Source organism: Lissotriton vulgaris, chromosome 3_1 (assembly GCF_964263255.1).
Source record: "Lissotriton vulgaris chromosome 3_1, aLisVul1.2, whole genome shotgun sequence".
In the NCBI taxonomy this organism is placed as follows: Eukaryota; Metazoa; Chordata; class Amphibia; order Caudata; family Salamandridae; genus Lissotriton; species Lissotriton vulgaris.
The window spans coordinates 1,240,320,285-1,240,348,224 of NC_141689.1; the positions used below are offsets into that span (position 1 = coordinate 1,240,320,285).

General features: G+C 42.1%; 1 protein-coding gene across 4 annotated transcripts in view; it reads right to left on the minus strand.

The window, feature by feature from the left end:
* LOC147727721 (uncharacterized) overlaps window positions 1–25,620 on the minus strand; it is a 181,451-nt gene extending 155,831 nt beyond the window's left edge. For 3 of the 4 annotated variants that reach the window (XM_086961718.1, XM_086961717.1, XM_086961716.1), the window contains exon 1: window positions 25,438–25,569. In XM_086961718.1, coding sequence (XP_086817844.1) covers window positions 25,438–25,461 — 24 coding nt within the window. In that variant the 5' untranslated portion in view covers window positions 25,462–25,569. Of the gene's footprint in view, window positions 1–25,437 lie in introns of all 4 variants that reach the window. The other variant, XM_086961719.1, reaches the window with a different exon arrangement.
* Between the last annotated feature and the right edge of the window lie 2,320 nt (window positions 25,621–27,940).

A 27,940-nucleotide genomic window follows, 5' to 3' on the forward strand; every position in this document is an offset into this window, starting at 1 on the left:
ACAAGATCTGTGTTTGCAACTCCTAGGTTCATGAAGAGGTGGACAAGAACTTTCTAGGGTACCATTATCAGTGTCAATGCCTACAAGGAGTTCCTTCTACCCTGCAGGGTGGGATCTGTGATACTGCAGCCAAAGGAAGGCTGTGTTGATGGGAGGCGAGGGTTGTTTGTGCTAAGTGAAGAATTCTGAGTATTCAAATGTGGTTTGAGTTCAATATGCTTTAGTAATTTAGATGGACCACACTGGTCAACAATGGTCGTTAGAAATTCCCACCAAACTATCATGTACAATGTGCATATGTACAGAAACTTTAACTCATACTAATTAAGGGGTTAATATCAGTGGATGGATTTGCGGCAGTCCCCGTCAATATATTATACACATTGATTTTTGTGGATTACAGTCACTATATTGTATGTGTTATATTGCATGACAAAAATACTGCTGCCACTACATTGCATGATAAGCTAGGAAGTAGATGAAGAGTTGAGTATAGTAAATATACACTTAACAAGATGATGTCATTGTGGGTGATGTAGTGGATGCATTCTTTTTTTAGGTCGCTATCAGCCTCGATATAATGACATACACTTGGAATAGTAGAATGTATCACTGCAACCAGCACTGGATTCTTTTTCCAAAAAGAAAATTGGGCAGATGATGATCCTTAAACAGATTAACTCTACCTAATATAGAATTTAGGTTACTGTGTAATGTCTACTCTGATTAGAAGAAAATGAAATGTGATCCTTGGAGATTGGGAAGTACACAATTTGACATGGCTTATACATGACGATGGGCAGCCCTCACTACTAAGCTGTTGCTTGATGCATGCAACAGCAACAGGTTGATTAATGCGAACACAACCAACCCAAACCAGTTTCGGTGTGTCTGGACCTCATCAGTAGGGTGCTGCTTGAGTCATATAGTACAGTGAGTATGGGACCCACATCTGGGTATGCCTTTCGCACTTAAGACGTCAAACGCAACAAACAACAAGGTGACGGGTGGAATGCCTAATTATTTTCACCCACTGCCTAGTGTTCTGCAAAACAAAAGAAGATGCGATAATGAGGGGACACATTCAAAACGGAACCTCGACAGTGAAAAACTCAAGTTAATCACTGGTATGATTGTCTATTCATGACATGGTATGATTTATTTATTCACTCATAAACAAGCAATATAACTTTCACTCTCATCACTTGGATCTTAAGAAAAATATATATGTTACCATATAAATAAACATACACCAGTACATATACATAACAAAAAAAATCTCAAATCATAGACATTTAATAGCCCTATTACCACATGATTACAAACAAATGCATAAAGTCAGAAACAAAGTATAACAGTAAGATAACCCAGCCCTGTCCACAAATTCTTTAGGGTATATATGGCTATTTTCCTAGTGGTGTACACAGTCCATCATAGGAGGTAGTCATTTGGAGACCTTTTACACCAAGGAAAAATTTCGTGTCTGTTTCTTTGGTGTGTCCCAAATATTGTTTTCCAAAAATCGTATTCAAAGGGCTCCTCCAATGGAAGATGTTAACTCATTTCGACCCTTTCAAAGTGGGCCTATTAAATTCCGATTAAAACAATATAAGCAAGTTGTAACCTCATTGCGGTCCATATTTGGTTAAAGTGCACCCAATTAATCAAAGAACACCCTGAGATACACATGAGCATGTGACATGCAGAGCCAAAAAGAACTGTAAACCGGAAATACGTTTGATGAGAACTGTGTCATGTTTTCCTAAGAAAATTGTGCCATAAGTGCATGCAGACGTGTTCTAAGAAATTGGGCAATTTAGTGGACGTAGTCACCAATTTAAAAAAAATACATATTTTAATGTTGTTTGACTCCAAGCTTATACCAATTGTGTGCTCAAGTACTACATGCATATAGAGCAAGATACCCATGGTGAAACGCCAGTATATCAGGGCTGGTGCACAGTGGCCATCATGCTAGAACACAGAGATGCCCTAGTGACTGCGGAACTGACAGGCACAAAGCACTTACATATCAAAGGGATCGCAAAGGTTCTCAGGGCCGATGCAAGTGAAGGTGCCGAAATTGGAATATAATGTCCCTCCGTTGCAAAAAACAAAAATGGATCACATTGTTACACTGCGTCTGTGGGGTGCCACATCTACCCTTCCGGAGCATTGCAGAACAGGTGGGCTTCCTAGCCCAAATTTGAGGGAGTCATGCATTTAAAGGCAAGAGGTCCCAATTAAAAACTTATGTAACTAGCACTATGTCAGACACAGTGAAAAAAAACAGGGGAAATGACAAGCCCATTGCAGAAAAATGGATAGTTCATTCAGTTTCCAGTCCACTGACTGAGGGTCCTTGTCCCTCGTGGCAACTAGGACTGGTGCAGACTGTAAGAGCTGCTGCCTATGAACCCACAACTTTAATGGGGGCTGGACTGGGAATGGAACCCAAGACACCGGACTACTGATGTCTGTGGCATGGCAATGAGAACATCCTAAAGGCTTCTTCATCACCCCTCCCGCATGTCCGCAAAACCTGAGTCGCTCATTTAAACAACAAGCATTGGCATAGCCAATAGGTCTCACCTTTGGGACCTTATAAGTGTTTAGCCATGCAACACTAGATGTTGTTACACCAAGGATATTGTGCTGGATAACTAAACACCTATAAGGTCCCAAAGGCTAGACCTATTGGCTATGCCAATGCTTGTTTACATTTCTTCTGGCAACCCTGCCTGATTCACTGAGGTGTCTGCTGCTTGTATTCTTGCATAGGGGGCACTAACATAATCCTGTCTAATGCCGTCACTACTATAACTCTAATAATATTAGTAGCTCGGGATGATTTATTTGAACATAAGTAGCTCTTATTACAGCCACTTGCCCGGACTCTACTTGAGAAAATTATTCCCTGAGCTGATGTTGAACCAAAGGTTGTTCCTCATGAACCTGAAGGAGATCAGCCACAGGTGAAGCTCCATGACACTGTTTGTAAAGTTGTATTCTCTGGAGACACAAGACTAGCTGACCAGAGCTTGAATACAAAAACAGGATTTACCACAAACATTGAAGTAGGACTAATGTGAGACCTGATTTCTGCCCCTGCGTCCTCTCTCGAACCAGCACCACACATGTCAAAGTTGGAAGCACATATTATCAAAACGAGAGTATAGCGCTATACAGAACCTTGTTTTTAAGCACGGCATCAAAATAAACTTTCATTTTTACAAGCTCATGCTAAGTGACGTTTTCAAGGCTGTTTTAACTCGTCTCCTATTCTGCATTTTTTTTCATGCATTTCGTCAATGCAAACCTTTTTACTCACATCTCTTTGGCTTCCAATGATTGGCTGTTCCTTGCCAAACCCACCACACGAAATACATCCTGTCTCCGGCAGATGCTGGCTTTTAAGGTATATTATCCTTGCCCAGTTTATTAATTTCCCCGCCTAACATTTTCCTGGCAGAGCTCTCTGTAACAGCCAGGAACATATTATCCCAAATGGTTTCCTCTGTTTACTCTACTTAAGTAAACTATAATTTCGTCCTTTTAGACACAAAATAGCTCAAACATTCGCGGCCTCCCACGTGTCTTTTTTGAGGCGAAAATTAAAATTGCCATTTCACATTTACGTATTTGCGCCATAAATGTCAGGTTTAGATTTTTCCAAGCCTGCATCACCCAGTTTCAGACATGAGTGTGTTTCTGAGCAAGGGAGCTAACCTCGGCCTGCTTTTATCAAGAGGAGGAGCCCTCGGGCACTCTGCGCCTCGAAGCACGGAGGACTGAGCGCTTTACAAATACCCACTTCGGGCACTCCCAGTTTTACAATAGTTAAGCACTGCATACTATGGGAAATATACCTCTTCTCCGGTGATGCTAAGTGGTTTGAGGGAGGGAGTTGTGGGGGCAGGCTGGAGTTAGGGAGAAGAGGGAGATAAGAGATTGTAGGGAAAGGAGATGAGCCGAAGAGACAAAGAGTGTGGACAATGCAGAGACAATGGAAGGATGGAGGGAAGAAGATGCCAGATGAGAGAGTGTCAGATAGATATGGGAGAAGTGACGGAGACAGGGGAGGAGGCACCAATGCACAGGAGACAGCAGATGGACAAGAGGCACCTGGTCAGAGTGGGAGAAACAAAGAAAACGATACAGAGGATGCAGGAGAGAGAGCGGAAGGAGAAGTAACAAGTGGGATAGACCAAGAGAAGTGGCAATGCGGAGGGATGGTGAGAAGAGGCCAACAGAGCAGAATCCAAAGAGATAGAGATAGAGAAAGAGAGGTGGGAAGAATAGAGTGACCGAAGCACAGTGGTGGGAGGGAGTGCTAGAAGTGAAGTAGCAGATGAGACAATAGTCTAGAAAGAGAGAGCAAAGAAGGGGGAACAGGAGATTCAGGTGGAAGAGAGGTACCAGGGGAGACAAAGAGAGAGGGAGGAAGTGACAATATCAGAGGAGAGAGTGGGATACACGGAAATATAGAAGTAGCAGGAGGGGGCGAGAGAAAGGAAGACACTGTGGCGAGCGGTGGACAGAGTGAGACATGGGAAAAAGGACAGGGGGAGGGCAAAGCCACGGAGATATCAAGGCAGAGCACGATATGGGGAGAGTGGAAAGACATTGACAGAGAATAAGGCAGAAGAAAGAGGGAGCAACGCAGGTGAAATATGCGAGACACACGGATGAGAAGGACCGGAGCAGGCAAAATGAAAGAGGCAAGAAGAGACAAAGATGGCGAGAAATGGGTGAGCATCGGTACGAGAGGAGAGAGATGGATATACAGAACTAGCAGGAAGGACAGGCAGAAGAGAGGACGCGAAGGAGGGAAACAAAGATAGAGAGAGTACGGACAGAGGAGCAGCACAGAGATAAAGAGACACCGAGAGCAATGAAGGAGGTGTCTAAGGGAGAGATGAAAGTGAAGAGAGACTTGGCGAGATGGACAAACACAGAGGAAGGAGAAACAAGTGGAAGACAAATGCCAGAGGAGAGAATAAGTGAGACATGCAAAGAAAGCACTGCAAATGGACTAGAGTGAAAGAGGAGAAACTAGGGAAGAGAGAAGCGAGCAATGCCAAGAGGTCTGGGGGCAGCGGTAGGCAGTGACAAAGGTGAATAAGTGAGAGCCAAAGGAAAATACAGAAGCAGGAGATGGGCAGAAATGAAGAGCGACTAATGAGAACATGGAGGGAATGGGTAAGAGAGACCGAGAGCAGGGGAACAAACAAGGATTGGCCTCGAGGCCATGAAAGTAACGCAGCCGCGCGGCCATGAAAGCGAAAGTGATTGCAGGGGCGCGCTCTGAGGTGGGAGAGGGGCAGAGCGAGGCGCTTGGGAGAGCAAGCGAGAAAGTGATTCGCGAGCTGTAAGGCTTAATTAGACATGACAAAAAGCCACATGGCGGCTGCGTGCGTGCGCGCGTAACTGCAAGCTTGACGTCAGCAAAAGAGTGTGGTGGCACTTTGAAAGCCCACTTACTAAATGTCTCACAGACAGCGCATGCGCTGGCTCAGGCGCGACCTAAAAAACGGGGGATAGAGCATCAAACTGAAAAAATGGCTGCAGACCCCATATGATGGCCAAAGAAATAGAAAATCGATTACTGGGGCTCCAAAGGGCCTTGCTACCTGTTTGTAAAAAAGCACACAGTTGTACTTACACAATTAATATACTAGGATGGGTGCTGAGGAACCTACTCACAAGTAATAAATTAACTAGATTTGAAAGGGGAAAGATACAATGCAGCATACACCCAGTTGCTCATCAAAATACTCATGTTCCAATTTCTACGTAAAGTAAAGGCAAGAGATTAGAAAGTGAAGAAACAGCAGTGCATCCATAAGGAAAACACAGCTAGAAACTCGTAGTACTGATCTGGAGCTCGTCAAAAATGCTGCCGGTAAGATTCAGCAACAATCAATATTGCAAAGTCACAGCAGGGGAGACAAAACCACCTGCAGTAGGCCTACTTATGATGATGAGGACCTGGAGCTCCACTAAAGCTGGTGACAAGGTGTCGGCCATATTGGAATGTGTTAGCATGCAGGGACCCCTCACCGGTTGCATTCATGACACATTATCCACTCTTCTAAACTAGTACTATATCTTAACAAAACAAATATACAATAAATATGCATACAAATTTGCCATACTGCTGCAACCATATTGTTCCTTAAAAAACATTTACAGTCAGATTTATACACATTTGTGCATGTATACATAAACTTGAAGTCATCCATTATCGAATTACAGTCTCAGATCAAACATCTAGTACAAACACATAATAAACTAGAGCTGACGGCAAAACATGGCATTTTAGACTGTAAAAACAGATATTACCAATGTTTCTACATTGTACATTTAGAGATAAAAGCAGAATGGACTATGTAACGGGAATACCGTCGGTAGATCTAAAACTGTACATAATCAGAACGCCCGCACCCTATTCATTATCGTTTAGATCAGTGCTCACATCTCATCTAAATCATTCAGTCTCTTTTCTGCTGTCCCAAATCTTTCTATCATCATTGCTTCAGTCCTGTTCAACAGGCTTTCAAGGTGAACTCCTCTCTGGTTTCTCAAATAGCACTGACCACTGGATGCCATTTTCTCTGCAGTTTGAATTCTAATAATGTTCGACAAGGGGTGCACCTATCACTCCGCAACGTATCCTCGATCTATGCTGTAATATCCTGTTTTTTACAGGTTGGATAGTCTGACCTATATACGTTAGGTTACATGCGCACTGTACACAATACACAACATTTTTCGTGTTGCAACTAGAAAAATGTTTCTGGTGATGTATTTTACAAATGATAGTAATGGATTTAGAGTCATTCGTGAACTGGCAGGCAGTACAGTTGTTACATTTGAAATGCCAATTCACTGGTGGCATACCGAGCATTTCACGCAGGCCTCATTTCTTCTCTATCAGGCATGCTGCTCTAATCAGATTCTTCTCCTTTCTCAATGAAAACATTGGTTTAGATATTGCTAAAAGGACTCAAGATGTTGCAGTTCTTCTGGATTATATTCTTGACATGGTTACCTTTGGGGTGTACATGATCACGCATGTCAAGGGGTTGGCCTGTGGGTTTGTTTTAGGAATAAGTAGTGTTTCTCTAGAGATAGACCAGGCAGCTTTGACTAGTTTCCTGGGATATCGTCTATCAACCAATTTGTTTACTAATACTGTTGCATTTTTAAAGTAGTCAGACAGAGAAGAAAAGTGACCCAAAAGCCCTGAGCAACGCCAAAGCAGTGCTCCAAGTAATATTTGTTTCTAGCTGTGTTATCTTAGTGGAGACACTGCTGTTTCTTCACTTTCTAATCTCTTACCCTTACTATACATGGAAATTGGAACACAGGCATTTTGATGAGCAGGCTGCTGTATGCCGCACTGGATCTCTCCTTTGATAAGTAAGTGTGTTGCGCCTGTTGGTTCCGCAGTTACTTGGGCACCTCAGTGTTCTTGCACAATGGCCACTGTGCCCCAGACCTCATATACTAGCTTTTCAACATGGGTATCTTTCACTATAAGCACGAAGCACTTGAGCACACAATCAGTATAAGCTTGGTTTGAGACAACTTAGAAATAAGGAAAAAAACTTTTTTTAACGGTGACCACGTCCGCTAAATTGACTAATTCTGCATGTCCGCATGAACTTATAGCACCATTTTCTTATGAAAACATAACACAATACCCCTTCTAAAGCGTATTCCCGGTCTAAGATTCCTTTTGGCTCTGCATGTCACAGGCTCACATGTATCCAAGAGTGTTTTTTAATTAATGAAGTGCACTTTAACCAAATATGCCCCGCAAATTACGTTACAAGATGTATGTATATATTGTTTTAATGTGAAATTTCGTTCTTCTATTGTCTTGAAGAGGCCCACATTGAAAGGGTCAAAACGCGTTGAAACCTTCCATTGGAGTTCTGTGAATCCGAATTTTGGAAAACAACATCTGGGACACACACCTAAGAAACAGAGGCCAAATTTGTCCTCAGTGTGAAAAGGGTATAAAAGACTACCTCCTACGATGGACTGTACACACAACTAGGGAAAGAGCCACATATACCCTAAACAATTTGGAAGACGGGACCGAGTAGCCTACTGTTACACCTTTTTGTAATTTTATGTATTTGTTTGTATTCATGTGGTAATAGGGCTATTGAATGTCCCTGATTGGAGATTTGTTTTGTTATATATACGTACTGTTGTATGTTTATTTGTATGGTAACATATATATTTTTATTAAGATCCAAGTGATGAGAGCGAAAGTTATGCAGCTTGTTTATGAGTGAATAAATACATAAATCATACTGTGTCATGAATAGGCATTCATACTAGTGATTAATCTGAGTTTTCAGTGTTGAGGTTCCATTTTGAATTTGCCCCCACATTATACCTTCTACTGTTGTTTTGCTTGTTCTTGCCCAGGTATTGGGCAGACTCCTATTGATAATATTACTGGCTGCATTTGAGTCCATGAATTTTCACCCCTTCCTGCACTCTAGACAGAAGCCTGTCTTCAGCTAATTAGTACTGAACCAGCTCCTCATGGGAACAGTCCGTCTCAAACTGCTAGGCGATGCTTCCTCCAAAAGGGAGCACAAGCAACCCATATTAGGCATATTAGGGCCTTGTTAGTAAAGTGCAAGGAAGGACACGTGTCACCCTACTTACTAGGAACCAGGATATTGAGTGTGCAACAAGGAACAGTGGTTCCCGTGGACTATGTAAAAAATATATTTGATAATGAAAAAGGTCAATGGCACATATTTATGGGAACGGATTGTCAGAGCGAGAAGCAAAGCCATACACAGATGAAGTTTTTAAGATTTTTACTTATTTTTACATTTAATATAGTGAAAAATAGTTGTTGTTTTTTTAAACGCATTGTGCTCGGTGTCCCAAGTGACTGAAACCTAAATCAAGCATTGGCATAGCCAATAGGTCTCGCTTTTGGGACCTTATAAGTATTTAGTTATGCAGTACAATATCCTTGGTGCAACAACATATACTGTTGCATGGGTAAACACTTATAAGGTCCCAAAAGCGAGACCTATTGGCTATGCTAATGCTTGTCTTCTAAGAAGTTCCTTTCCTCTATTTAGGTGTGCCCAAGGAAGCTTTAGCCAGTTAGACTACACAGTAGTGATTCTTCAAAACAATACAGTACGTAGTACAGGGAGACTGTTATTTAAGTCAGCCCCAGGTAGCCATTGGTTTTCATGGGTTGCCGTTGTTTGGATGGGCTGTTATTCGAGGCAATGGCATTTCCTGTGTGATTGTGTTCCGTTTGTTCTCATTGGGTTTCAGTGGAGGGGAATTATGTAGTCCCTTAGTTTTACTGCGTAGTCAAGGTGTGGCTAGTAAATAAGACCTAGCTGATGAGACCCAACGTCTTTTCTTTGATGTATTTACGGTGCAGTAAAGATAGCATTTTATTTGCAGATTTAAAATGCAAGTGTGTGCAGTTTCTATGTTTTAGCCTGGGTTAAAGACTGTTCATTGATCACACGTGGATGCATTTTTTCGCTTTGAGTGCAATAGTTATATCAAATGCAGTACATTTAACCTGTTAGGACAGAGGCTTAAGAGCAACAAAAACACAATCCCTTTGTGCAAAGTATTAACTAATATTTTACTGTGTGTGCCTTTTAAGATAACCAGTTAAAGTACAAACGTTACCTTCTGACTCGATTTTATAATACTACTTTGAGAGTTCTTCTGCCTCTCAGCTTACTTAGGGCACTGTGGTCCAAGATATTTCGCTGTAAGATCTTTTTAGAGCAGGTTTTGGCAACACCTACTGCTGAATAACACATGCTTCTCTGACACAAAAGCCACTTTGACTTTACCAGTGCTTGTTTGAAATAAACTGTTTAATAATTTCCTTACTTTACCATCTGCTAGGTACATGTTGGCTTGGGTCAGTTTTTCCGAAGGCATTAAGAGCAGGCTTGGAAATATTGTTTCCCAGGAGTTACTGATGTTCTAGTTCTTGGTGTTCGAAAGAAAAGACTCATTTTCCAGTATTATCTGAATTCGAGCCATCGTCAAGTGTACCCCCTATTGATATTCTGCTTAAGTGTAGACTCAAAACCTTCGTTAAATGTACCTACTTTTACCTAGTTTTTTAACCATAATGCCTCACATTAAATTTCCTCTTTACCTTTAGTTTTACCAATTGTTGTGAAGCTTATTTGCTGCTTTTAGACTTGAGTGGAAATATAGGTATAGTCATGCCAATTATGCTAACCCTGCGTTTGAGGCAAGTGTTCAGAGTAGTTAATAAGCCTGCATGAATAATGTTAAGCTTGCTGTACTTAAAGCATATCGTAACGTCATGGTGTCGAGTACGCATTAAATGTAGGGCTTGTTCAAATAAAAGGATAGGCTGTCATTTCACTACATTTAATAGTTGATCTGAAGTAAGACATTACGTCATGGAGTCCAAATATTCCTGTTCTGTAGTTGGTTCCTTAACACATAGCATGCCCGTTCTTAAGCAGCAGTGTGATGCGGGCTGCTGTTTTGTGCAGAGTGCTGTGGTTTGGTACAGTGTGATGAAGGGGCCTGCAGTGCACTAGAAAGAAGTGTTCTGCACTGCAATAAAGTGAACTACTGTGTGCTCAGTAATGCAACCGAGTGGGATGCAGCGTGGCCCAAACACTGTCTGGGGTTGACATCCTGGTCTGTCCATCACATTAGAGGCTAGTCATGGGCTGTATCTTCATTCCCGCCTTCAGAGATAAGCATGTGACCGAGTTTATTAACTGACCGACCGCGAAAAATTGTGTGTTTATCTTTGTAGCCGGGAAACGAAGATACTTACATACCACAGTTTAAGTTTAATATACACTAGCCAGGAATGTTCACAATGACAAAACTGAGCAGAAGGCATAGACGAACCGCGCCTCCACCCAACATTAATTATAGAAAATAATGTGAAATAAATTAAAGAGAACTGGGCACTTGAGCTGGCGAAGTTCACGTACGCCTTCCAAATGCCTACATTTTACATGACACTGTCAGGAAGTGCTTCTTTTCACTGAACTCATACTGCATTCTGGGAGTTGTAGTTTCGCTTGTATAGCTAAACTCAAGAATCTAAGTGCTCCTGAAGGTGTCACACATGATTGGGGCGCTGGCAACTTTGTGCCCCCCACACATGACCCATTCACGCACCAGAGCAAGGCCTGGCGCACATCCTTCAGTGGAAGATCAAACATTTACACAGGAGGATCCCTCGCTGAGGCAAAGCGCCGTGACTCGGCCCAACACAGGACTGGCACTAGAAGGTCCTGCCAGATAAAGCAGTAACCGGAAGCAGGGAGTATGGAGGCGAGGAGCACACTCGAAAGCAAATTAACATAGATTTACAATTTAAAGCCAAACAAAATGTCTGTCTTCCCTGTTGTTTTGACATATGCACTTCATACCATTTTCCAAAACAACTTAGGTAAGACATTACGTCATGGAGTCCAAATATGCCATTTCTGTAGTTGGTTCCTTAACACATAGCAGAAGTAAAGAAATAGAAGTTTAACATTAAAAGTAAAGCGCGGGTGCAGCGATTATAGCAAAAGTAAAAAAATAGAAGTTTTTTTCTATTTATTTACTTTGCTATATTTGCGGCACCTGCGCTTTACTTTTAATGTTAAAAGTAAAGCGCAGGTGCCGCAATTAGCATGAAGCTGACGAGGAGGGAGTGGGAGAAGGGAGGGAGTAGGGGAGGGATTTCACGCGCGTGCTGAAAGAAGCCACATGGCAGCTGTGCAAGTCGCGCGCGAACTTGTGCACGTAATAGCAAGCTGGTGGCCGACCTGGGTAGCACTGTTAAACCAGCTATTAAATTTCTCGCCAGAGCAGCGCATGCGCTGGCTATAGCGAGACCTAAAAAGGAGGGGAAGGGCAAAGTGAAAATTGGTGAAATACAATAGGTTTTCAGTTTATACAAAAAACAATCACAGTGACATATAAACAGAATATCAACAGCCTTTTAACACAATAATAAAGGCTGGGAAGTGATTTGTTTAATTTGCGTATCAATGGCGTTTGGACCCCAAAAGCAGGTGAGGGGTCTCATCAGGACCTATCAATCCCGGACACCTGAAGCGAAAGCTATTGGCTGTTAGGGTGGGGAGTGCACACCAGTAATTATGTGGCTCAAGACAAAGTGTAAAATGAGGGGAGTAGGAGGGGTGGGGTTTACTCACATGAGGCCCAGCCGGGCACTCAGTGTGAGGGAGAGGAGACTGACAGTCATTTTGAATATGATATGTGGGGTCCAAATCACAAGTCAATTAAGGTGTGGAGGTACCATCAAAAGGAGAGCATGTTTTATTCTCAGTATTTAGGTGGCTTCCGTAAAAAGCCAGATTTTCAATTGTCAGCTTTAGAAGTGTAATCATTGGAGTGGGTTCCCGCCCGCTTACTGTAGATGTACTTTCATCAGGAATTGAAGAAGCTTCGCCGCCGTAATAGGTCGAAGAGAGTGGGAGACAATGCACCCTTCTCTCCCGAAGCCATGAAGTGGCAGGATTGTGGCGGGAATGGCGAAAGCTATGCGCCCAAGACAGGAACATCATTGTGGTCCCTTAAACTTTTACATATGGGCAGGGCACAAGTCAGGGACACACGCAGGTAGATGGCGTCCACCCCCTATTTTCACAGGGTGGCTGTCCGCCCTGCCAAGAAGTTGGTCCCCTGAGAAATATGCCAAATTTGTCCCTGTGAAATTTTCATTCACCAGGACACGTTCAGCATGACCTGCATGTTGTCCGCTTCCCATTTGTGGCAATAATGTGCTAAAATAACAAACAAAATAAATTATTGTGCAGGCAGCGAGGGGGTGTATTTATTTACACCCCCAGTTGGTCAAAGGTAAAAGCCGAAGTTAAGGGGGCCATCAGGCCTCCTTTAAATTGAGTATTCTGGCTGGACGCAGTCTGGAGCTTCACACTTAAACGCAGGGAGGGGAAACAAAAGTAAACAGCTTATCACTTCGCAGGTACTTAAGAGAGGCATGTTTTGGACTTTGTTCAGTTCCTGTATATATAAGTACATGCACTGTAAGAATGTCAAATGTGTTGGTCTGTCCCGGTATTTACACAAAAAACAATTTAAATGGCATCCTTTTATTTCTTTTATAGCGCTCCTCATCCCAATGCTGGATGTCAGAGCGCTTTGTACTATCCATTTCCTGCCTTGTACGATGTTGAATATGTCTGTTCCCTTCTGAACCCTACTTCCTTATTCTGCAACCCTTCACCACTTCCACTCTCTGTCAATCAGTCTAACTTATGTTTATCCTGTTCCCGTGTGTTATGTTGTGCTTTCTTTTATTATTTGCATATTGCTTTAAGGCTCGTGTTAGAGCGTGCCACCATGTAGAATGTCAATTACTGTTCTTGCATTCTTGTTCCATTTAGCTGGAGTTGAAGCCTTCCTCTACTGCTGTCAGTTGTGCTTCCTGGCTCCACCTGTTTTATCCTTTATCTCAATAAAACCTTATGAGATACTACAGCCTCCTTCTCTACTTTACAATTGGCGACGATCGGGATCGACACCCTGCAACCTAAAACCTCGGATTATTTTTTTTTTTTTTTCCATCGCCTACAAGGAAAAAAAGAAAATCGCTTTGCAAAGAATTTATTTGTATATCTACTATCACCTGAGACATTACACCCAACGGATTCAAAAGCTGGTTCGTATATTTTTTTTTTTTCTTTACCTTAAGGAGACCTACTAACTCGCAAGCTCCGGTTGGTCGCGCATGCCGGCATCTTTCAAGCGAGAGCCGGGTTCCAAACACCACCGGACGACGCGCGACCACGGAATGCTTTACGTCATCACGCGCGCCTGAGTTAATCGCGTAATGACATAATCGCGCTAGGTCACGTTGCGTGACCCCGCGTAGCGGCCATTTTGGGTCGGAAGATTCAATTACCGAGACTCAGTCACCGAGGCATTTTGAAATAAAAAAAAAAAAAAAAGGAACGAACTTTATTGAACCAGCGCTAATCCATCAGTGGACGTTTCTCAAGGAGGATAAAGATAAACAGGTGAGACTGTCGGGGCACTTGCTAATTATTAATCAACCAAGTGTTGTGTTAAAACGGGATTACTGCACAAAATCCTTGCATTGTTTATAGACATATATGAATTCTGGGGATCAACTCCACAGTGAAGATATTCCTGAAACAGTAATGGCTCAACAAAGTTTTGTCATTAGCCCCCCACAACCCTTTTGGGCTACTGGATCACAACCTGACATGAAGTGGGTGGAGTGGAAGGAGTATTTTAATAATTACATCTGTGCTATTGATGAAAATGCTAAAATGAAACCAGAGCAAAAGAAAAGAATACTTCTACATTCACTAGGTCCTAAAGGATTAAAAACATATTCACGTATGCAAAAATTAGCAGATGCTGATTCAAGTGAATTCGATAATGCCATTGCTGATATGGATAGATATTTCGCACCTAAAGTGTGTATAGGTGTTGTGAGACACAAATTCTTCCAAAGAAAACAAAAAAAGGATGAATTAGTAGACGAATGGGTTGATGACCTTAAAAAACTGGCTATTGATTGCAAATTTGGTGATTTACACGACGAACTTATTCGTGATCAGCTGGTGATGCACAATGATAATTCTCCTATTCAAGATCGCCTTTGGGTTAATGGCGATGCACCTCTCGACGATGTACTCGCAATAATGAGGAAATCAGAGATGTCGGGAAGATGTGCTACTGTGATTAAAGATACTGTTAAAGATTCTGACAAGGCGTCATCGGCTGTCTGCAAAATCCAAGGGACACCAAAATATCAGAACAAACAATCTTATAACAAAGGGTTTAGTCAACCTTACAAGAACCAAGGAGTGGACAACAAGTTGGAAGACAAAAAGTGTTATCGTTGTGGTAGCAAAGAGCATATGGCTTACTACAAGTCATGTCCTGCTTTACGAAAAAAATGTGGTATTTGTGGTCTCATTGGCCATTTCAGCAAAATGTGCCGTAGGCGTACTAATGTCAAATGTATTTGGAATGAGGATGAATGTGTTGATGGAAGTAGTGATGATGAAAGTGGTTGTGTTAAGAATATAAGAGGGAATTACATGTTGAACATTACTGAGGAAGGCAATTATATGTTAAACCTTACTGATGAAGCAATGGTGGGTAAACCTATCTGTGAAGTCTCGTTTGGAGGTGTTAAAGTTAAGGTATACGCAGACTCTGGGTCTCCATATACGATTGTTAATGAGGAGATATGGAAAAAGAATTTTACACAGAAAATAGGGGATAAATTAAATGCCTCAGATGTTAGTCCAGTAAGTTATACTGGTGGTAAAATTGAACTTTTAGGGTTCAGATGGCTTACCTTTATATTTAAAGGCAGAATGGCCAGAGGCAAATTATACATTGCAACAAAAGGTCCTTCTGTTCTGGGGTGGTATGACCAGAAAAGTCTCCATATCATTTTAGATCCGAATAGCAAGGAGAAGGTGCTAGTTGTAGATGAGGGCAGCAAATTGGAAGATATTTTAAAGCATAAATTCACCAACGTAGTAAGTGGTCAGCTAGGCAAGCTTAGGGGCTTTGAGCATAGAATTATGCTCAAACACAATGCACAGCCTAAAGTGCATAAGGTTAGGCCTATTCCCCTTTTGATAAGAGATGAAGTCAAGAAGGAAATTCAGGGTCTTTTAGCCAAAGGTGTCATCGAGGAGGTAGACTCTTCGGAATGGATTAGTCCAATAGTCGTAGCGAGGAAACCCAACGGAAAAATCCGTTTGTGTATTGATTTACGCCATCTAAATCAGAATATTGTGATTGAACGTTTTCCCTTGCCCAAAATCAACGAAATGGTTTCTTCCTTAAGGGGAGCGACTTGGTTTTCCACAGTGGACCTTTCCGCTGCATACCACCAGGTAGTTTTAGATCCTGAGTCTAGGCATCTAACAGCCTTTATCACACCATTTGGCTGTTTTCAATTTATAAGGATGCCATTCGGCCTTGCATCAGCCGCGGCTGTTTTCCAACGCCTAATGCACAGATTGTTTGGTGACATGAATGGCATTAGTTTCTTTCAGGATGATATTCTAATTGCTGGCAATGATAAAGAGGATCATGACACCAAGCTGTGGGAAGTTTTTACCACACTTAGTTCTGCTGGTTTGACTGTTGAACTGTCTAAGTGCAAGTTTGGAGAAAGGAATGTCTCATATCTAGGTCATATAATTAGTGAGGAGGGCGTCAGACCAAAAACTTCACTAATAGAATGTATTGTCAACTCACCTGCACCTGATTCCAAAGAAGGAATCAAATCTTTTTTGGGTATGGCTGAGTATTGTGCTAAGTTCATCAAAGGCTTTGCTTCAAAGGTACACAACATCAGATCCCTATTGAAGAAAAATGTAAAATTTGAATGGTCTAAAGAGTGTGAGAATGAGTTTGTGGAAATCAAGCGGGATTTGCTAAAGGTGAATGCCTTGTCTAGCTTTGACCCTAATCTAGATTGTTATCTGACAACGGACGCAAGTGACAAGGGTTTGGGCGCAGTCTTATCACAGGTTGACGAGAAGGGTAAAGATAGGATAATTTTGTTTGCATCCAGGGCTCTGTCACCTGCTGAAAGCAGATACCCGATTATAGAAAGGGAAGCCTTGGCTTGCGCTTGGGCCTTAGAACATTTTCGTGCATTTGTTTGGGGGAAAATGGTTCACATTAGAACTGATCACAAACCGTTGGTCCACATTTTATCCACTGAGGGCACAGCTACTGCTTCTGCCAGGTTGGCAAGGATCTCTATGCGGATGAAGGAATACATTTATGTGATCACATATGTACCTGGTAAAGACAATGTTGTCGCTGATTGTTTGTCTAGACTCCCTTCTCCTCTGGAAGAATGCGTTGATGATCCTTGGGGAAACATTGGTATAGCATTCATTCATGACTCTGGTTTTCCAGCCATTAGCAGGGAGGATTGGTTAAGAGAACACAATGCTGACAAGGACTTAGTGGAAGTTTCAAAGTTTATTTGTCACGGCTGGCCGAAAGAGAGATTTTTGTCGGGCACTGTGAAACCTTTTTGGGAGGTACGTTCTGAATTATCATTTGAAAAGGAGGTTCTAATGAGGGGGGACAGGATTGTCCCACCTTCTGGGCTGAGGAAAAAAGTCTTAGAGTTATGTCACGAGGGACATTTCGGTATTGTAAGGACTAAGCTAGCAGTTAAAAATTTGTTTTGGTGGCCCAAAGTTGACAGTGAAGTGGAAACCTTTGTCAGAGGTTGCTCTGTTTGCAATTCTGCAGACAAGTCTTTGAGGACTCTTAGACCAGCTATGAGTGAGGGACTCATTCCTAACATGCCTTGGGAAACCATCGCAGTTGATATTTTTGGCCCTGTAGGTGACCCAAAGGAATACGGGCTTGTTGCCATTGATCTGTTTACCAAGTGGCCCGTAGTTAAATTTGTGGACAGTGTGGATACTCAGACCGTGTTAAAGTTTTTGGATAACATTTTTATTGTGGAAGGTCTACCTGTCAATATCCTAACGGACAATGGTGTACAGTTCTTGTCCAAAGTTGCCCAAAACTATTTTGCAAAATGTGGTATCACACACAAAACAACCTCTTTGTACAATCCCAGTGGGAATGGAACTGTTGAGCGTTTCAATAGAGTTATTAAGGGGATTTTGCAAGCTGCAAATTACAAAGGTTTAGATTGGAAACTGGAAATACAAAAAGCTGTATGGTCTTACAAGGTGACTTTAAATAACTGCACAGGAATTTCCCCTTTTGTGATGATGCGTGGTAGATTACCTAGGTGTAAATTCAACCCTGGTTGGGTTTTCAAAGATAACGTCCAGCAGTGGTCACCTATTGAGGTCAAGAAAAGTTTGGAATTGGTGCATGGCAAGAGTAAGGCCTACTATGATCAGCGCCATGGCGTGAAAAATATCATTATAAAAAGTGGTGATTGGGTCAGGATTAAGAAACCATACAGGGTTTCGAAGGGGGAGAACAAATTTGATTCGCCCAAACAGGTTCTGGAAGTCCTTAGGAACTCAGTCAAGTTAAGTGACGGGAAGGTTTGGAACCTGAAGGATGTGGCCTTGGATATTTGTCAAAACCATGGTGCAGATGAGGTTGTAAGTGACAAACTAACTGATTTCGATTGGGTTGAGGATTACTTCCAAGGCAGCAGTTTGCAGTCTCAACTTGCACCTAATGGATCTCTTCCTCAATTAAGGGAGGGGGATGGGGTAACCGGTTCTCCTGTTTCTTATGATTGTCAGACCAATAAATCCTCACGCAAATCTGACAGTATTGTACAGGAACCCAACTCAGTTGATACTGGTCATGTACATGACAACGTACCGTCCCTTCCAATTGTTACTTCTCCTGCTGTTAATAAGGATGCTGTTCCAGCACCCACACTACCTACAGTTAAGGTTTCTAATAGGACACGAGTGTTGCCTTGTTGGCTTAAGGATTACGTGAAGTAATTTATTATTTCCCTCCTTGTCCCTTTCTTCCCTTCCTTTGTTCCCTTGCCTTCCTCTGTTGTTCCTTTTGTCCATTATTGTGACGGAGGGGGATGTGTTATGTTGTGCTTTCTTTTATTATTTGCATATTGCTTTAAGGCTCGTGTTAGAGCGTGCCACCATGTAGAATGTCAATTACTGTTCTTGCATTCTTGTTCCATTTAGCTGGAGTTGAAGCCTTCCTCTACTGCTGTCAGTTGTGCTTCCTGGCTCCACCTGTTTTATCCTTTATCTCAATAAAACCTTATGAGATACTACAGCCTCCTTCTCTACTTTACACCGTGTAGGTTGTAAATATGTTTGAGTCAGCCTCTCCTCCCGCTTACTCAAATATAAAGATGAGAGATGCCACACTCTTCCATAATTTAACAGCACTGAATTACAGTATATTTTCTCAACAATTTATGGGTGTGAAAAACGGCTTTGGGCTTCTACAAAATACCACTCCGTTTTACTCTCTCTGTCTCCTACCTTAATGTGAACAGATCAGCTTCCATGTTTTGCATCATAATATTTCCTGCACACATCTCGTGCATGCTCCAACTTCCATTTAACCTCACCACATGACCAATTAGCTTTCTTAGCTGTGACCATCCACTCTACATTATCCTTAGTAATGGGTGTTCTTCCCCTCATTATCACAAAAGAGCTAAGTCCAGTGGATTCACAAGGAGTAGTTCTGTAAACCCAAACATTGTGTAGTAACTCCTTCCTCCAATCCAGGTCATTGTTGTTTGCCAGTTGTAATATACCTTTGATAACGTGGCTAAATCATTCAACTGTACTATTACCAGCCGGATGGTACAATGAAGTGGTCTTGTGTGAAATGCCATTTCTCACTAAAAATTTACTGAACACTTCTGAAGTGAACTGAGGCCCACTGTCACTAATAATACATTTAGGTAGTCCCCCTTCCAAAAATACTTTTTGAAAAAAGCCCATTATTGTCCAGCATCACCTTTGTGGAAACTATGCACTTCAGGCCACTTGGAAAAACTGGTCTACCAAGACAATAAGATACTTCTGTTCACAATCCTTCCAAACAGGACCCACAATATCAAAGGCTTTTCTCTCCCATAGCCTAGCAGGACTGATAATAGAGTGTAAATGGTGGCTTAAAGGTAGTATGAGTTTTTTCCGAATGTCCACATGCCAAACAAATCCTCACTTTTCAATTAACTTTCATTTCACTCTACTGTTTGTACTTCCTGTGCCTAAATGCCCCTCATGGCATATATCCAGGATCTTTGGTCTTGTACGAAATTTCTTATGCACAAGTTTTTTCTCAAGCCATCCCTCATGATCCTTCTGTTCATTTCAACCAATATTTAATCAGCCTTCTGGGTATGTTCCCATTCCTTCGAAGAGATGCTAGGTACATCTTCAAGAACATTAGCTACACAAAAAGTATCCAATTCGATCCTACTTCCTTCTTTCAAAGGTAACGGCATGCAACTTAAAAATCTGCAACCACATTCTTCACCTCAGGCGCATACTGTACCTCATAGTCTTAGTCCAGCAACCGTACAGACATATGTGTGAGGCTGGGTGAAGCATTAAGCAAACCTTTAGTAGTCAATATTTTCATGAACAGTTTATGATCTCTCAGTAACGTAATTTTGCAGCCCCAAATGCACTGTCTCAAATGTTCTAGACACAAGCTAGTACTTCAAGTTCAATTACTGAGTCTTTCTACTCAGTAGGAGTAATTGAACAAAATGCATAAGCAATAATTCTTTCCTAACCATTTACCACCTTATGGGTCAACACCGCTCTGATGCCCCTACCACTGGCATCAGTGGTGACTACACTATATAAGGCAGGATCAAAACCCTGCAGAGGTGGAGCAGCACCAATATCTTTTTTGCTATCCACAAATGCCTTTTCGCATTGTTCCAACCATTCAAATGTATTGTTATAGGTATTAGTAGAAACATCTTGGAAAACATTTGTGTGGAATCTGCCAAACCTAAAAATGGCCATATATCATCTTTGTTTTAGGCGCTTGTGCTTCCTCAATAGCGTCTAACAACAATTTTTTAGATAAGATGTCCACTGCTGTTATTTCATTTCCTAAGTAAGATACTTTTTTCTCCGCTAATATAAGCTTATTCAACTCAGTTGTCAGGCTCTTTCCTCCAGGATCTTCATCACTTGTAAGAGTTGGCAACCATGTTCCTTTCTGCTCTTAACCTTAAGATATCATCCTGAAATATTAGCACGTAACTCGTGTCTTTAAAGATTACCTGTATTAGCCTCTGAAACATAACCGCAGCAGAGGCTAATCCAAAAGGTACACTTTTGAATCTGAAACATCCAAACTGTTTCACAAACGTAGTGAGACTTCTGCTCTCCAGGTGTAATGGGACCTAATGGTACACAGCAGTGAGAACAATGGGGGGGGGGGGGGAACCATTTGATCCCACTAGTACGTGAAGGAATCTCACTAATTTTAGGGAGGGGAAACTGATCGATGATTAAAATACTCTTGTTAAGATCACAGAGATCTACGCACAACTCAATTTCCCATTGGATTTCTTGGCAACCACCAAAGGTGTGACCCATTCTGCTGATTCAACCGGCTCAATAATGCCTGTTTATGTAATTTTTGTAGTTCTTTCCCCACATTACCCTTTATGAAAAAAGGAATATTCCTTACCTTTTGAATGCAAGGTGCTGCACCAGGCTTGAGTTGTATTTTATGTTGAAAATCTCTGAATTTTCCAACTTTTGCAGAAAAATCTCTAGGAATTTTTTTAACAATACTGAAACTAAACTCACACTCAGGCTGTCAAGACAAAACTGGTTCTGGGCTTTTAGGGTCCAACGTAATACCCAAATCATCCTGATCCATCCAGCCAAGAACAGATGTACCTGTAGCCCACACATAACATTTTCCTAAAGTTTCCCTGTTCTTAAATGTAAGTAACAATTCTCTGTAACCAGCCATAACAATAGGTTCACCAGTGAATGTTTTAGGTGAAGTATCTGACTTTTATAAATTGTCACCTAACACTGGCACAAATGTTTTCAGCCACACCTCTGCATTAACAATAGTATAAGGCAACTCTGAGCCTGCCACAATGGAGATTTCCTTACCCCCAATAGATATTTCACACACCGGTTTCTTCCTTTTTTTCATTCACACACAATGATGTCTTCGTCCACATTTAATAAACAAAAATTCAAATCCAGTTCATCTGAAGAACTAGACATAATGCTTTGGATCTACACATTGTACAACAAAGTCTTTCTTCTTCTTCTGGCCCACTTTGTAAAAATGTCCAATAATGCAATTTTTTTAACATATCTGCTTGTGTGCTGGACAACATTTTTCATTAGCTAAGTGATACTTGCTACCACATCTAAAACAGTTCTGCTCACTCAATATTTTAGACTTATTCACATTGTCACTTTACTAGAATCATTCTCCTCTGTAGTCTCATTCTTAACTATGTTTATCACTTCTTGAAGAGATGATTCCCCCTCAGCCCACAGCTTATCCTGTATATTGGGATTTGACGCCAGCATTACTATTTGATCAGGAATTAGTTCATCGTGAAGAGCAGCAAACCAGCATGTGCGAGCCAAATTTTTTAGGGCCCTCATAAAATCTTCAATATATTCATCTTTTTCTTGCTTCGTATGGAAGAATTTATAACGGTCTACTACGACACAAACTGTGGTTTTAAAATAGTTTGTTAAATCTTCTAAGGTATTCAAATAAAAATCCCCTTGGCCTTCTGGTCTTGGTTTCGTATTTACACAATAGTATACCTTCAACCCTCGTGCACCCAAACAATATATAAGTATCTTCTTATTTCTCTCAGCAGTGAGTTCTTTGTCCTTCTCAAAAGTAGAAATGTCGTTCTCAAAATACTCATGCCATTTATCCTATTTCAGTGTTGATTCGCCTGGGGTTGGTAAAAATGGTTGGGGAGGAGACAGGTTCCATACACTTCCAGAAGCCATAATAGCGCTACACAGATAACATTATTGAGGAACTACCCAGAATAATCAAATACTACAGTAACAATTCCTACAAGGGTGTACACCCATAAAGTATTATAAATAATTCTTCCCCACAATACAAAAACACTCATATTATGCATTAGCAACAAAAATAAAATGTACATGTTCTTTATCATGAAGAAAATAATGACACAAGTGTGTGTATATCACTGGATATGACTTTTGCAGAGAGACAATGACACACGAAGATCAATTCAAATGTACCTGTTACTGTGACTGTCATTAAACAGACACATGAACTCACATTTTAGTGTGTTTGTCACTGTAATCAGAGGGCGAAGAAGGACAATGACACACTTGTACGAAATCCAGTGAGTGTGTCACTGTGTACGAAGTTGCTGACTCCAGCAAACCTCAAATACTCTCTTAGCAGACCACACTGTACTTGAATCGAGGTTGCAGGCACCAAAATAATCCAAATATGCACTATGTTGAAACAATGTACCTTGAACATATCCCTAGCACAGGCTAGGTTCGAATGACTGAACACTAACTTGCATCCCCGTGACAAAAAAGACAGAGATAATCCAAACTGTGTATTGGCATTTTAAATTTTAAATATAGTGCAAAGTGTGTGCATCACTGTTAAGAAATGCAAATGTACCTCATTCCAGACCCGCTATAATGTAATGTTTTTGCACATATAACAAATGACAATCTCCTAAACAAACCACAATCAGCGCGGCATCTGACTACAGCGAATGGCGAAGTACATAAATTGCCTTGAGGAGACAAGTATAAGCATAAACAGTGACTTAAAATGGCTGCCGACGTAAAGCATGTCTTTCCATTCTAAAATGGCCAGCCATTACATGCAACGTCTCTCCCAAAACAAAATGACATACTAACGGCCGCTCACAACAACGCAGCCAAAGATCCGTACACTGCGCTCGAATTACGTATTATGCTGCCAACGGCCAACTAGGTCGCTTGCCCCATAATATGGTAAAATCACAAAAAAAAAGTACTCACAACACTCCTTTGCAACTAAAATATGAATGCACTAGAATCAGTAAAAGCATACGGATTTACACACATGCTGGGTTGTGCTATGACCTGTTTCCTTCAAAAGACCGCACCACCACGCACACCCATGCCCAGAAATTCCACCATTGCGCAGGTTCTTTCGCGTGACAGGGTCCAAGCAAGCTCGTCGCCAACTTTGTAAGGAAATTGATGACATCAGTTTCCTTTGGCTGTATACTTTATGTCACCGAAACCCTGAGACAGCATCTGGGCACTAACTAAACTGTGCCGCTTGGCAGCCTACTTCCAAACTGCAATCATACACCCCAAGATTCCGCATCAGAACTAGCTGACATAATACTACCTGTAGCCCAGATATACGGTGCCTCGTAGGCTTTATACACAAACCCATGTCATGGCAAGACATCACAATAGTTTTAAAATGCAGACTTTGCAACCAGTTAAGCAGAACAAATCTATTACTATGCTTTAAAATGTCTTTGTGGCAGGGTTTAGAAAGAAAATGTATTACCCGAGGCCCAGAATTTGTCTTGGGGTTGCAACACTTTATTGGCACAACCTCAAAGCAAAGTCTAATTTGTTAAGTCTCGTAGTGCGCGTAAGTACTCTTGATATACCCGATAAACATGTGTGAGTTTTTTTTTTTATAATCAATTTTATTGGGTTTTCAAAACATGTGTGAGGTCTTAATATCTAATGTCACTTCTTGTGATGTCACTTCCTGTGATGCGATGCCACACGCCTTGATGTCACTTTGCTTAACTTGGTTAGTCCCCCACTTCTTTTATTAGGACTTGGCCCTGCATATGGGTATCTTATTGTTTCAAAATTCCGAGCACTAATCTTTTCCATCCGTGAACACCTCTCATTGGATTCTGAACCATCCGGAATTAAGTTTTCAGATCTTGCCTACAATCCCTAAATTAGTAAACTTTGACTGCTTGACCGAACTGTCCTCGGAGAGCAAATTACGCAAAAGAGATAAACTGGTTATCCAACTAAGGGCCAGAAGTATCTAAGGGCATATTTACATTTACTGGCGCATCCCTGCAAATTAGCAGGGATGCGCCAGTAATTGTGCGCATGCCTCCGCCACCCATGATGCGCCGCATTTACAATGCGGCGCACCATGGGGCAAAAACGGCACAGATGCGTCACGCATCTGTGCCGTAAAGGTATCGCATTGCTGGAGTTGCGTCGCATGCGCGACGCAGCTCCAGCAATGCTCTGGGGGGCCCATTCTACTAATGCTGCGTCAAGCCTTACGCCTGCTTCAAGCAGGCGCAGGGTTTTGACGTAGCATTGGCCTAAAAGTGATTGAGTGAACGCCACCCCCCCCCCCCTGCACCAGAACGCCTCCTTAAGGCGCAGGGCTTTACAAAGTGACGCATCTCCCAGATGCATCACGTTGTAAATAGCCCGCACCATGGCAAATCTTTTGCGCCGCCGCTGCGTCACAAAAGTGACGCAACGGCGGCGCAAAAGAGGCGCAAGGGGCTTGTAAATCTTCCCCTAAGGGTTTTACCCATTCTGTGTCTATGGGGAAACGTATTCGTACATATGGCCCTAAAGGCCTTAGGACCTGGATCTCTGGTTGGAGTTAAGCGGCAGGATCATCGGACCCTCGAGGGACACTGACCAGTAGCCTCAGCGCATGCAAAAGACATAAGCAAGCGAAACAGATAACGATAAGTGTCACTAATGATAAATTAAATAAACGTGCAAGCTCACAAATCTGGAAATGTTCCGGGCAAACTGAACTTATTTGGTGTTACATTTGCATGCCTACATTTAGCCCACATACTGATCATCCTATTTAAGATATCGTGTTTTTCAAACTATTACTAACCTTATCGGACGCCGGACGGGACATTTTCCCCACCGGCTATATCAATATTATATGTTCTAGGTGAGAAGCCAGGGAAGTGTGGGTGTTGCACGTAGGATCGTGGGCACACAGCTTCCGCTTTTGCGATCAGCCCGAACAGGGATGTAATTAAAGGGGCTGTAGACAGTGAGCGGTCTACCGAACTTGCTCAGAACAGTGAGTACTATTCACTTGAACATGCGTACACGTAGCTGCACAAGCCTCCCTGAAAGAGAGCTACGTATACCCATTTCCTGTCAAAACAAAAGACAGACTAAATGAAAAAAAGACTATAGGCCTTATTAATATTTTTGAAGTATTATAGCGTTCCTCACAGACACTGGAAATTCATTGTAATAGCAATAATTAAATCATGAAAAAAATAATTGGGATACATTTCAACTGCTTATAACCTTGAAACTGTGTTTTAACATATGATAAAGCCATTACAACATAGGTGTTATCTTGGACTGCAATATTAATCGTTGGTATTGTAAATAATAAGGTATTCACGATCATGTAAATGTTCTCAACGCTACCAAGTTTTCAGTATGCACTTGTTTGACATTTCTGGCCCTGCCATGTTTCAGATTGTGAAGGGTAAGGCTAACAAGTATGATTTATTTAATGCGATTTTCTATAGCGCGAACATTACCCGAAGGTGTCAGAGCGCTTTACAAAAGAACCCGTTGCGCTACATAAGGATTTAGGATTCCATGAGTTACCTAAAAGATACAAACAGGAATTAAATATACAAATTTTAAAGTCACACAGGGAAGAGATACAAATAGAAAAAAATGCAAACGTACAAGTTGTAAAGTCACTCAAGAAAGAGATACAAATGGATAAACTCTAAGAATCACATAGGAATGGTAGTGAGTACAAAGGTCTACTACATATACTAGTGGTTAGATTTATCTCTATATACATATATATACAAATAGTAGATTTTCTCAGGATTACATTTTACCAGAGATTTGGCTTGGACAAGTATATATCACATATTTACAGAGTGAAAAGAGAAATAATTAAAAAAAAAATTACAATAAAAAGGGGTAGAGAGCGGTATGTGGGGGAGAAGAGTTGGAGGCTGAGATTGGTGGGAGGAGAGAGGGGGACCTGAGGAGGAGAAAGAGATAAGGCAATCCAGCGTAAGTGAAATGTCTGAAGGTCAGCAGGATGGAATCCAAGGGACCAAAGGAAAGGACAAGAATCAACAAAACGACCCGGGTCGTGGGCATCGATGGAAACCATCTCAACATAGCAAGATGCACCCAGGACAAGAGCGACAACAGGAGAGGGTCCCAAAATGGCGGGGCGCACACAAGTTCCAGTCCAAAAGTTACGAGGGCCAAGTCCAAAGAAAACCAGGGAGCCGACCCAACAGAGGAAGAACAAGAGGGGAAAAGGAGCCAGACAGTCAAAAGGAGGAGCATCTTCAGTATTTGCACCTCCTTTCACCACTGCTGCACACACATGATCCCTGGTCTAACTGTTCCCATGCTCCTGTACTGGGCACCACAGTCCACTCGTGTCATTAGCTGGAGGGGTGTTCAAACAAATCCCCAGGTCTCCACCCAGCTTTCATGATCGACAAAAAGCTGATGTCTATCCGGGCTCTCCCAAGGGGGCGTTAGCGGCGGCGTCATATGTAGGGGGTGAGCACTGTAATTAAAATCCTCTCCTGGTCATGTAACCTGTCCCGCCTATCCGCTGTGGAGACGGGCCCCCATCCACACACTGCGGTCGGGCCACACAGGCGGATGGAGGCTGCAGATTCGGCGACCATGGGTTGCACCAGCTGTGGGCGCCCGCCGGGAAAGATGAAAGGGCAGCAGGGGGCCCACTCCTGATGTCGCGCTCCCGCATTGTTACCTCATAACGTGGGTCCATTTCACCACGGCCCCCCCACTACTACCTCCATTTTACCTCTGGCGCCATCTTGAGATGTTATCGCCAGGGGTGGATATTGCCGATATCACGGCAGAGCAGCCGCTGGAAGTATCGGAGGCCCCCGCGGCAGACGCTCCAGATCGTCCGATTTTGGCATTTGGCCCTTACAGATAATTTAGTGGGGCTTGAAGGGCCGCATTAGGATGTTGTACGCAGGGTTTCCACAGAGCTGAAGCTCCGTGCAGCCATGCTTGTCCACTCATCATCACAAGGATGACAGGTTTTTAACAAAATGCATAACTGTATTGACATAATGTTATTTGCATGTTGGATTGAAAACTTTATGTTGAGAGAACTGTGCCATGCTAATATTAGTCAATGTAGACTTTTATTCAAAACAGAAAACCCTGCCTGCAGCCGTCTTTAAGCATAGTCATTTCTTTCTGTTTTACCTTGACCCCAGCTGCTTTGTACATGAATGGCCTCATAAACAATGAAATGCAATGTCACTTTCCCAGGTATAGAATGTTCTTTCCTAGGACTCAGTCACATACTGCTTTTACTGAGCACCCCTGTTTCGTGTTCCCTGCCC